This window comes from Chrysemys picta, chromosome 1, assembly GCF_011386835.1.
Source record: "Chrysemys picta bellii isolate R12L10 chromosome 1, ASM1138683v2, whole genome shotgun sequence".
Lineage (NCBI taxonomy): Eukaryota > Metazoa > Chordata > Testudines > Emydidae > Chrysemys > Chrysemys picta.
In genome coordinates this window covers 293,243,193-293,255,949 of record NC_088791.1, presented here as the reverse complement: position 1 = coordinate 293,255,949, position 12,757 = coordinate 293,243,193, and the positions used below count along the sequence as shown (strand labels likewise).

Here is a 12,757-nt window from a genome sequence, read left to right as displayed (position 1 = left end):
AAACTACTGCTATGATCTATACAACTACTAGACAAATGGAGATCCTAGTGTCTTAGACAGCCCAGATTCAACAGAGGAGGATGACTTTCCAATACTACGTGAAGAAGTGGAGACAGCTGTGGAATCACTCAAGAACGGAAAGGCTACAGATATTGACAACATCCCAGCCGTACTGATGAAATTCAGAGGAGAAATAGTAATAGATGAACTCACCAAGATCTGCAACAAGATCTGGCAGACCGATGAGTGGCCCTTCACGTGGACACAGTCACTAATCATCACTCTGCCGAAGAAAGGCAACCTGCAATTATGTCAAAATTACCGGACTATAAGCTTACTTAGCCATCCCAGAAAAGTGATGTTGAAAGTCCTATTTTACAGATTGAAGCCACAAGTGGAGAATATCATCACTGAAGAACAGGCTGGCTTTCATGCTGGAAGAAGTATCACAGAACAGATTTTCAACCTTCGTGTTCTATGTGAGAAGTACTTACAACACCAGCAGGACATCTACCACGTCTTTGTTGACTTCAAGAAGGCGTTTGACAGAGTATGGCACGAAGTTCTCTGGGCAACCATGAAGAAGTACAATGTTTGTTGTAAGCTTATTCTTACTATTAAACAACTGTATGTCTGGCTTCAGTTCACTGATGACATTGATGACCTGGCAGGCAGCGAAGATGAACTTGCCAACCTTGTGAAACAATTGGATGAAACCTCTGCAAAATATGGCATGGAAATCAGTGCAGAGAAAACCAAGCTGATGACAAACAAATGTGATGGGATCCGCTCACATATCACTGTCAGTGGACAAGAGCTGGAGACAGTGAAACAGTTCAAGTATTTGTGGGCAATCATCACTGATGAAGGATCCAAGGCAGAAATTCAGGCAAGAACTCCGCAAACAACAACAGCAGTGGCAAAGCTAAAGCCAATTTGGAAGAATAAGAACATCTCTCTGGAATCCAAACTGAAACTGCTGCACGCACTGGTCATCTCAATTTTTCTGTATGCGTGCGAGACATGGACCCTTACGGCAGAACTTGAATGGAAAATCCAGGTAGTAGAGCTGAGATACTTCCCTAAAATCCTGGGCATCTCCTACTTCGACCACATCACTAATGAACAGGTCTGCAACATCATCACCCAATGCGCTGGGTTCCTTCTGAAGCCCTCCTGATGACCATGAAGAAGCGCAAGCTGAAGTGGTACGGCCATGTAACAAGATCATCTGGCCTATCCAAGATCATCCTCCAAGGGACAGTACAGGGGAAGAGAAGAAGAGGCAGTCAGAAGTAGAGATGGATTGACAACATAAAAGAGTGGACAGGAATGGACTTTGCGGAGACTCAAGCACTGACACACAATCGTCAGGGGTGGAGACAATTGGTTGATTGCTCATCAATAATGGTGCCCCAATGACCAATGCAATTATGGGAATGGTGATGATGATGATGAATGAGCAATGTAAGACCAAAGTATACAGTTGGTTGGTCGAAATTTCCCAAATTGAAATGTTCATAAAAAAATCAGTTTTCAATGGGAAAAAAACCCAAATTTTTCACTGAAAATTGTTGTGGTTTCCAACCATCTCTAATGATTGGAAATGACCAGTGAAGAGACAGTACTCATACAAAGTGAACATGATGTCACAGGCTATGGCTCATTACACATGGACTCCATTGGCTATTATTACATTTTGGTAAGTCAAATGTAATCAAAATAGCGTACCAACTAAAATAATAACCATAAACTAACTAATACAACCTGTTCATAAAACACAGAAGTAGAGACATATGGCATAGATGTCAGGATAGTTGACCTGATCCCCTCAAAAGGTAAGAGGATTATTCTTTCTCTTATTGGACATGAGAGGACCTTTCCTCTTATCCCATTACTGCTTACTTTGCTTAAGAGCCTTCAGGGAGGGACCTTATTAAAGGCTTTCTGCAAGTCCAAGTACATTATATCCACTGGATCACCCTTGTCCGCATGCTTGTTGACACTCTCAAAGAATTCTTATAAATTGGACATCCTAGCCGACATTCTTAGCTGCTGCACCATGGCAACACACTGAACCACCACTCCTGACCAACAACCTTAATGCTAAAGGCCTACAGATCCACAGCAGCCATACCTCAGGCACATGATTGGTTGGACAGACAGCCTTCTTATTGGATACATGGACTATATAGAGACTACAACAGGAAGAGGAAGCTATCTGAGCAACAGACCATTTCCTGGTTGCTACCTAGACGGCCTTGCCTGACCCTGCCCTGCTGCCTCACCCAACCCTGCCCTGCTGCCTTGCCTGACCTCGCCTCCCTAACCCACTACCCTGGCCCCTTGGACTGGTTCTTCCAGCTACTGACCCCTTTTAGAACTCAGACCATTGCCCTGAATCGCCTCTGATAGTGATTGACCTCCTGGCTCCCTGGGATTGCCCCCTAGCCTGCCTTGGCCACCAGCCATTATTTATTAGGCTGTGTCTACACTGCCACTTTCAGCCCTAAAACTTTAGTTGTTCAGGGGTGTGAAAAAAACTTCCCCCTGAGCGACAAAAGTTTTAGTACTGAAAAGTGCCAGTATAGACAGTGCTTTATCGTGGGAGCCGCACTCCCAACAATAAAGCTACCACCGCTCATTCAGGATGGTTTTATCGCTCTCCCGGCGATAAAGCGTGACTACACTGCCCACATCATAGCGCTGCCATGGCTGCATTGTAACGTGGGCAGTGTAGACATACAAAGTTTTGATTTGCGTGTGACACACCCTGTAATAAAGGTAACAGAATATAAAGTATTTTGTGTGCCCCAGAGAAGTGCTGGTAGGAGACAGAGCGTTATTTCCTGATCCCAATCAATCCTGAGATGGATTGTAAAACGTTAGTATTCTCTGTCCTATGTCAGTATTGTCTCACTGCAGTGGCTATTGCTCCAAATCCTAGCCTGTCCAAGATTCTGCAGTGAAAAAGAGGTGAAGCAGTAACAGTCCTTTTTGCTGATGTTTCTGGAAAAGGATCTTTCCTCATATAAAGTGTTCATGCTGAAGATAAATCCCTTTTAGAGTCTGCATGTTGTTTTGTAAGGAAACTGACAAAGTTGATTGTCTGTAGATAAAAAGGGTGTTTTCCTATTAATTAATTTGGAAGCGTTATTAAGATTCAATTTTAAGAATTCCTGTCACCTTTTCAGAAATGATCTGAGTTGCTTTAATTTAAGTCCGGTAACAACGGACAATTTACTGACCATTTATTGTTAAAATCATGGGATTAATTTACAATTGTTCTAGTGCACCAAATTCAGTGTTATTTCTGTTATTAAAAACTTAAATGGGTGGGTACTTTCAGTTTGTTAATTACAAGTGATTATTTTGTTGTGTTGCAGTTGCATTCTTTAGCTAAAGAAATGAAGGACTTTACCAGCTGTGCCTTCCCATTTTATCTGCTCTTGCTTATTCTGCCCTCTACCCCAAAACTCTGCTGCAGCAGTAATGCTCAATAATAAAACTATGTGTTTGTCTACATCTACTTTCCTGGTGCTCCTTACACTTAAATGCTCTCCCCAAATCATAGAATATCAGGGTTGGAAGAGACCTCAGGAGGTCATCTAGTCCAATCCCCTGCTCAAAGCAGGACCAACACCCACTAAATCATCCCAGCCAGGGCTTTGTCAAGCTGGGCCTTAAAAACCTCTAAGGATGGAGATTCCACCATCTCCCTAGGTAACCCATTCCAGTGCTTCAACACCTTCCTAGTGAAATAGTGTTTCCTGATATCCAACCAAAACATCCCCCGCTGCAACTTGAGACCATTGCTCCTTGTTCTGTCATCTGCCACCACTGAGAACAGTCTAGCTCCATCCTCTTTGGAATTCCCCCTTCAGGTAGTTGAAGGCTGCTATCAAATCTCCCCTCACTCTTCTCTTCTGTAGACTAAATAACCCCAGTTCCCTCATCATCTCCTCGTAAGTCATGTGCCCCAGCCCCCTAATCATTTTCGATGCCCTCCGCTGGACTCTCTCCAATTTGTCCACATCCCTTCTGTAGTGGGGGGACCAAAACTGGACACAATACTCCAGGTGTAGCTTCACTAGTGGCGAATAGAGGGGAATAATCACTTCCCTCAATCTGCTGGCAATGCTCCTACTAATACAGCCCAATATACCGTTGGCCTTCTTGGCAATAAGGGCACACTGCTGACTCATATCCAGCTTCTCGTCCACTGTAATCCCTAGGTTCTTTTCTGCAGAACTGCTGCTTAGCCAGTCAGTCCCCAGCCTGTAGCAGTGCATGGGATTCTTCCTTCTTAAGTGCAGGACTCTGCACTTGTCCTTGTTGAACCTCATCAAATTTCTTTTGACCCAATCCTCCAATTTGTCTCAAGACTCATTGATAGCATGAAGCCTACAAGTAGTTATCTACTATTCATGGCTTGGTAAAGGATCACTGGGAGTAACAAGACAAAGTCCCTCACCAAAGGCTCTTAATCAAAGTAAGCAGTCATGGGATAAGAGGGAAGGTCCTCTCATGGATTGGTAACTGGTTAAAAGATAGGAAACAAAGGGTAAGAATAAATGGTCAGTTTTCAGAATGGAGAGAAGTAAATAGTGGTGTCCCCCAGGGATCTGTACTGGGAGCAGTCTTATTCAGTATATTCATAAATTATCTGGAAATAGGGTAAACAGTGAGGTGGCAAAATTTGTAGATGATACAAAACTACTCAAGATAGTTAAGTCCCAAGCAGACTGCAAAGGGATCTCACAAAACTGGGTGACTGGGCAACAAAATGGTAGATGAAATTCAATATTGATAAATGCAAAGTAATGCATATTGGAAAATATAATCCTAACTATACATATAAAATAATGGGTCTAAATTAGCTGTTACCACTCAAGAAAGAGATCTTGGAGTCATTGTGGCAGTCAAAAAAGCAAACAGAATGTTGGGAATTGTTAAGAAAGGGATAGATAATAAGACAGAAAATATCATATTAGCTCTATATAAATCCATGGTATGCCCACATCTTGGACGCTGTGTGCAGATGTGGTCGCCCCATCTCAAAAAAATATATCGGAATTGGAAAAGGTTCAGAAAAGGGCAACAAACATTATTAGGGGTATGGAACAGCTGCCGTATGAGGCGAGATTAATAAGATTGATACTTTTCAGTTTGGAAAAGAGACGATTAGAGGGGGATAGGATAGAGGTCTATAAAATCATGACTGGTGTGGAGAAAGTAAATAAGGAAGTGTTATTTACTCCTTCTCATAACACAAGAACTAGGGGTCCCCAAATGAAATTAATAGGCAGCAGGTTTAAAACAAACAAAAAGAAGTATTTCTTCACACAACACACAGTCAGCCGGTGGAACTCCTTGCCAGAGGATGTTGTGAAGGCCAAGACTATAACAGGTTTCAAAAAAGAACTAGATAAGTTCATGGAGGATAGGTCCATCAATGGCTATTAGCCTGGATGGGCAGGGATGGTGTCCCTAGGCTCTGTTTGCCAGAAGCTGGGAATGGGGGACAGGGGATGGATCACTTGATGATTACCTGTTCTATTCATTCCCTCTGGGGCACCTGGCATTGGCCACTGTCAGAAGACAGGATACTGGGTTAGATGGACCTTTGGTCTGACCCAGTATGGTCATTCTTATGTTCTTGTGTTCTTAACAATTTTTAAAATGATTTGGACCCCTCAAGGTATCCTGTGTAATTCTTGATCTTACTACTGTTACCCTCATGTTCTCACCCCCATTTCCTCTTATTGTCTGTGAGATTCATCTATTGTTCCTTGTCTTCAGTTAGTTTGTAAGCACTTTGGGACCTAGACCATGCCTTTCTATGTATTTGTCCAATGCCTAGAACAATGAGACTGTTCCCATTGGGACTTCTTGGTACTATTGAATTACAAATAATAATTGAATATTGAGATTCAGCTAAGTGACAAGAACTGTTCACAAGTATTATAAGCTCCCATGTTTCTAAAAGAACAGAAAGTATGTTGTTTCCTATGGTAAAGAGTCACTTGTAACTGTTCAAACAGTGTGTGTTACTTGATCCTTGCCCAAGAGTTATTCTTAAAATGTTGAAGGTGATAATATATAGCTCAGAATAAAATGTTTAGGCGGGGGGGGAGGGGTTAGCTGTCCGTGTCAGGTAGCTAAAGATTAATGCAAACTTCACAAGTCTCCTTGTAATTAGCTTCTAATAACTTTGATGCGGATAGCAAATACTCTATAGCATTGCTTATACCTGTCACGTGAATTGGCAACCAGTTTTGTCACTTGCAGGTGATTCTTACAGTGTTTAATGGGCTCCTGTTCAGCCCACTTGCCAAACAGCAGTCAGCAGCATTGCACACTAAGCCTCAAATCCTCTCCCAGGCACCCAGCTCCAGTAAATGGGCTGAGCATATGCCCCGGAGAAAGGAGGGGAAGGAGTATTCCACCGGGGCCACATGTCTACACAGCCCACAGCAGTGAGCCTCTGGCTTGTGGCTCAGGCTGGAGCCAGAGCTCCGAAGACCAGGGCGGGGGTGGGCTTCAGCGTCCGAGCTCCAACCCGAGCTGCAACTTCAAAGCAATGTCTACACAGCTATTTTTATCGCAGTTGTGTGAGCCTGAGTCTGTCGAGCTGGACTCAGAGGCTTGCTGTCACTGCCTGTGTCGACATACCCGCTGGCAGTGGAAATGTCCACAGCTGTTATTCCGGCCAGGATAGGCTGTGAAGCCCTAGCACCTGAACTCCATCAGAGATAACAAGCCAACAGATGTACAGACCCAGTCCCTTCCATCTGTGCAACAGCTTTCGGGGATTTCTCTTGGAGCTGGGTTAGGTGATGCACAGGAGATGCACATTCTTCCCGCTGCCTCCCCAAAGCAATGGAAAAGTACAGGTTCTGTTGCATTAGTGTCCCCTCTATACCTAACAGAGTGGGAGGTTATCCACTGGTTAAAGCTTCTGTGTGGAAGTCAAGGTTAACCCAGTGGTGGTGCATAGCACTGTGTAATGACTCTAGCTAACCATAAAGTGATGTCTGTTGGTCAGCATGACTGTACTAGTTTATACATTTAGTTGCCTCGGTACACCGAAAAGAAGTGCAAAACTGCAACATTTGGAAGTTTGGTTCAGGCCTGTCTCTGAATTAGAGAAGTATTTTTCAAAATTTGCTCTCTATTGGACTTGAGGTTTGTGTTTGCTTAGCCTATTTTTCTCAGATGTCGTTATTTGGTTGTTATGAAAAAAGATTCTATCCTCTTAGTTGCCCATTAGACTCCTCACAACAATTTCTTGAGGGTAAATTTTATCATGGAAGAATGATTACATGCTTTTCAAAACAATTTAATTTGATATAACAATACTGTAGCTGCAGCTAAATCTTCCAGAGAGATGCTGTGGAGGAGCCAAATTAGACACAACAACGAACCTATAGGTATATTTTAATGACTACACTATATTTGCAATAATGTATTTGTATTGTTTGCAAAATAATAGAAATTAATTGGGTCAAAGAAAGGTTTGTCCTGTCAAAAGTAAAGTATTTGTATTGCTAATGATGTCTTGAGATCTCCTGTTCAGGCAACAAACTAGTTTGACAAAGATTTTGAGTCATGTTATTTGCGATTACACAGGATACAAGGGACTCTTTATGCAGCAAGGTCTGTTCAAGAGAGGCCTGAAGTGGTGTTAATATATAATTAAGTGGTGGTGGTATTAATATATTAAGTGGTGTTAAGTTAAGTGGTGTTAATATATAATTTCTTATCCTCTAGAAAGTAATCATATTGTTACTGTCGATGGCAAATAAAATTCTGTAATATCAAGCTTGAAATCATTTAATCAGCTTTGTGCTCCTATTACAAAATTTGGGTAGAATTTCGGAGGTTTTTTTTTTAATTACAGCTATTTCATAGTGATATCACAGTCCAATAATGAAGATAGTACTGCATCATACTTTGCTAAGCCAAATGACCATTGTTGCTGCCAAATATAAGAACTGTCAAGAGTAAAGTTCTTCTCTAGGACGTTAACAGTATCCCTGAAATAACGGCTGTCACACTTCCCTATGTGTATTTATGCTAGGATAATTTATTTAAATAGTGTTCTGGTATATGCTTTATAGCCTTCCACATTTTGCTATACAAATTTAGGCTTATATTGCAGACTGTGCAATTCATTTGGCAAATGTAATTTCCATCCCTGCATACTAATCGATTTCTTCACAAACACCTGCTATCAGTTATGGTAATAAAAATGCCATTCTAAATTGAAAAGGGGCCAAATGGAGCTTCCTAAGGAAATTACTTCAGTATCTTTCAATGCGGCTAATGTAGTAATGTTCTTGTAGTGCCAAGGTTGGTTGTTGTTGGGGTTTTGTGGGGTTTTTTTTTTTTTGAGCATTTGCATTTTATATAATTTTGCTCTATTACATCATTTCTCTGTCTAAATGATTCCTCGAAACCGGGGAATTCGCAGGGAGGCAGGAGTGGAGTTTCCACATTTCCTCTCTTGGGACCAAATCCAAAAAGCTTTACTTAGGCAAAACTCCCTAGCATAACAGGGCCTTAATCCTGACTGGAACCTCTGGCTGCTACCATAGTATAAACAGTCACGTCAGTTTCTATAACATTGCTGGGCAAATGCTGTGAAGTCAATAAAGTTTTGCCAATTTAAGAACTTAAGAATTTTGCCTTTGCACTGGATGTCAATTTCTTACCTAAAATCTATGTCTAAATGTAGCAGCCAGTCTATGAAGAGTGATTGAAATATAAAGCAACAATTTATGGCCTCCTCTCACTAACCTCTTGTTGACTAGCCTCTTGTTGACTATGCCCCCATCAAATGGTTAACTGCTAATGTACACAGAACAAAACTGTTTTCAGCACCATTATGCCTTCCCACACTCCGAAATTTCTTGCCTGTTTTCAGAAATGGTGAATCTCTAGTGGAGGTCAGCAGACATTTTTACTTCCATATGTGATTCAGTGGTAAAATGCATACATCTCAGCTCCACTGCAGCTTATGCTATCAGTTGTACCAGTATGATTGCACCATTGCTGAGACACAGGTAAGAAACTGTCAAGAGTAGATACCGCCCTTGTAGAAAAAAAATGAATGATTTCCATGTTACATCAGGGCTCTAGCACACTTTCAGAATCAGTGTCAAAAATTCATTCACAGCTAAACTGTTTTCAACACTAGTTTGAGGTGGTGGGGTAGGAAGAGAATCATTGCTGACATCTGTTGTCAGTAATAGGTCATTTTCTGAAGTCTCTCTTAGGACATTTCTCTTGGGCAGTGGTTCTCAACCTCTGTCCTTACTGTCAGCACTCTTCTTCCAACCTTTACACATCTGGCCACATCTGTCCTCCCATTTAGCAATATCAGAAAGGCAAGGTTGTCATGACCCCCTAACACCTATTTGCAATTGCCATGCCGGTCCCAACCTCCATTGCAAGAAATCCTGCTTTAGGATATTTATATAAGGCCTTGTCTGCACTAAAGAACTGAACCATTTGTTACTGAACCAGATTAAGTGTAAAGAATTAAGTGTCTCCACACTAGTCATACCAAACTGGTTTGTTTTGCCCCATATCCACACTTGTGCTGTCCTGAACTATTTCATTTGCAATTCCTTTTGTCTCACAATTCACAACTAGCTCCCAGAAGTAGTGCATCCTGGGAGATGTCACTAGGCCACTTAGGGCTTGACTAAACAGAAATGCTCAGGAAAGTGAATTAAGATAAATTGAATTAAGGACATTTTGATTCTGAATAAGAGTTTTCCACACAGGAATTAAATGCAATTTAACTAACTCACTTTAATTTCGATGAACTTTCCTGAGTGTCCCCCTGTAGACAAGCCCTTAGTGTACTGTGGGGCATTAATAGGGAGGACTAGTTGAACCATTTCAGCTTGTCTGTGTTCACTCTGGCACTAAACCAGGTGAAATTGAACCAATGAAGCTGTGAGAGTTTATTAGTCCTGCTATTTCTAACGAGCTATAAGACTCCTTGTAAACCATTAGGAGACCATTTGAGATGTTCCTGTGTGTGGTGGACCCAAGAGTGGCAACTCAGACTTGAGCTGCATCCACACTACAAAATGCCTGGGCTCTGACCCACATCTCAGTGGGACTCAGGCTCTGACGCTCCCTCCAGCAGGGTCCGTAGGCCCCAGTCGAGAGGATTTCCTGACCCAAGTCAGACTCATTTCTGTGTGGATGGAAGGGGCGCTGGGGCATGAACCTGAGTCAGAGTTTGGGCTTAGTGTGCTGTGTAGAACCCCAAATGCTCTACAAATGTTCTTAAGGCTTTAACCAGTTTAATTTCTCTAGACCAAACCTAAGAGTGGAGTGTTCACCTTGTATATATTTATGCTGCATCCCCTTTTGTGTGAGCAATGCCCTCTATGTTATCTGCCAGCAAATGAGTCATCATATTGATTTTTTTTCTGGCATGTTCATTTCCTCATAGCTCTAACAGCCCAAGCTTATGCACTGAAGGAAGAGAATGACAGCCTCCGATGGCAGCTGGATGCTTACAGAAATGAGGTGGAGCTTCTTAAACAGGAGAAAGGACAACTCTTTCGGACCGAAGAAAGTCTCACAAAGGACCAACAGTTGAAATTCCTGCAGCAGACAATGCAAGGCATGCAGCAGGTATCATGAGTCAATTTTTAATGGCTTATCCCAATAATGTATATGCAAAAGAGGTATTTTTTGTTAGGAAAAAAGCACTGCAAATTTCTGCAGTGCTAAATTCAGTTTTTGTAAGATGCTAAGGGGCTTGACCATGATTTCTTTGCATACTCAAATGCCTGTTGATTTCTGCAGGCTGTTTTGGGTGTATAAGGATGGCAGCATCGGGCCACAGGGATTAAAGACCTGCTGACAAAGGGGATGTCTACACTGCAGTCGGAGGTGTGATTGCAGCATGGGTTGGCCTAGCTCTGCAAGAAGGTAGCAGGTTTAAAAAGCCTTTCCCAACCTAACATGGCTAGGGTTACCATATTTCCACAAGCAAAAAAGAGGACACATGGTAGGGGGAGGAGCCCCGCTCTAGCCCCACCCCTGCCCCGCCCCCGTCCACTCCCTCCCACTTCCCACCCCCTGATTGCCCCCCTCAGAACTCCCAACCCCCCCCCTCCCCGCTCCTTGTCCCCTGACTGCCCCCTCCTGGGACCCCTGCCACTAACTATCCCCTAGGACCCCACCCCCATCTAAGCCGCCCTGCTTCTTGTCCCCTGACTGCCCCCTCCTGAGAACCCCCGACCCTTATCCACACCCCCATCCCATATTCACACCCCTGCCCCCAGACAGACCCCTGGGGACTCCCATGCCCTATCCAACTGCTCCCCGCCCCCTGACAGGACCCCCAGAACTCCTGACCCATCCAACCCCCTCTGCTACCTGCCTGCCTCGACCCCTCTCCACACCCCTGCCCCCCTGACAGCCCCCCCAGAACCCCAGACCCATCTAACCCCCCCTGCTCCCTGTCCCTGACTGTCCCAACCCCTCTCCACACCCCTGCTCCCCTGAAAGCCCCCCCAGAACCCCGACCTATCTAACTCCCCCGCTCCCTGTCCCTGACTGTCCCAACCCCTCTTCACACCCCTGCCCCCCTGGCAGCTCCCCCCCCCCAAACTCCCGACCCATCCAATCCCCCCTCCCTGTCCCCTGACCTGGGCCGGCTTTAAAGAGCCCAGGAATCGGGCTGCACTCCGGCCAGAGCTCCGGCCAGGGTTGCGGGGCTTGGGGCCAGGCCGGAGGTGCTTGGCCGGGGCTGGGCCGGCGTGCTCGGCCGGAACCAGGGCTGGTGCTGCTGGGGCCCGAGCCGGGCCGGGCTGGGGGTGCTCGGCCAGGGCTGGGCCGGCGCTGCTGGGGACCGAGCCGGCCGGGCCAGAGGTGCTTGGCCGGCACTGGGCTGGCGCGCTCGGCCGGAACCGGGCGGGGCCAGAACCAGGGCCGGAGCTGCTGGGGCCTCCGGGCGCCGCTCAGCCCGGGCCACACCTCCCCAGAGCTCTCCTCCTCACGCCCCCCACCCCAGCTTACCTGCTGCTGCCTCCCGCCTGCCCCTGCTTCTTTTCAGACTTCCCGCGAAGATCTGATTCGCGGGAAACAGGGGAGGGGGAGGAGCAGGTGGGCGGAGCGTTCAGGGGAGTGGAGGAGGGGGAAGACAGCTGCGGGGCTGGACAATGTGGTAAGGCTGCAGGGGATGGGGGGGAGCCGGGAAGGGGCTTTGGCTGCCCAGCGGCGCTTGGCCACCGCTTTTCTGTCTATAAATAGCCGACCGTGGGGAAATCCCAGACATTTTTAGATTTTTAAAAATCCCCCCCGGACGGCTATTTATAGACAGAAAAGTCGGACATGTCCGGGGAAATCCGGACATATGGTAGCCCTAAACATGGCCAGTACCCCAAAGGCAGCAGGTCAGGTATGGGTCATAGCCCCACCATCCTTTAAACAGCTTCAGAGCAATGCAGTGCACACAGGGGAGAGAACACACAGTACTACTGCAAAGGCTGTAGCAAGGGCTGCTGTGGCCCAAGCTCCCATGACACTTCTAAAGACACTTGTCCATATCCTCAGCAAATGTAAATTGACATACCACCACTGAAGTCAGTGGCACTAGATTGACTTGCACTAGCTGAGGACCTGGCCCACTGTGACTGAGTCAAACATTATGTCTCCAGAAGCTGCTGCTGGTGTAGTACACCTCCACTTACCCTCTACTGTGGCCAGTGGCTTAAAGCCA

General features: G+C 45.1%; 1 protein-coding gene across 22 annotated transcripts in view; it reads left to right on the top strand.

Moving 5' to 3' along the window:
* ENOX1 (ecto-NOX disulfide-thiol exchanger 1) overlaps positions 1–12,757 on the top strand; it is a 485,482-nt gene that overhangs the window by 413,992 nt on the left and 58,733 nt on the right. For all 22 annotated transcript variants that reach the window (XR_010597786.1, XR_006173209.2, XM_042845284.2 and 19 more), the window contains one exon: positions 10,478–10,662. Coding sequence is in view for 20 of the 22 variants with exons in the window: in XM_042845284.2 (XP_042701218.2) it covers positions 10,478–10,662 (185 nt within the window). In the remaining 2 variants the exon portion in view is untranslated. The remainder of the gene's footprint in view (positions 1–10,477; positions 10,663–12,757) is intronic.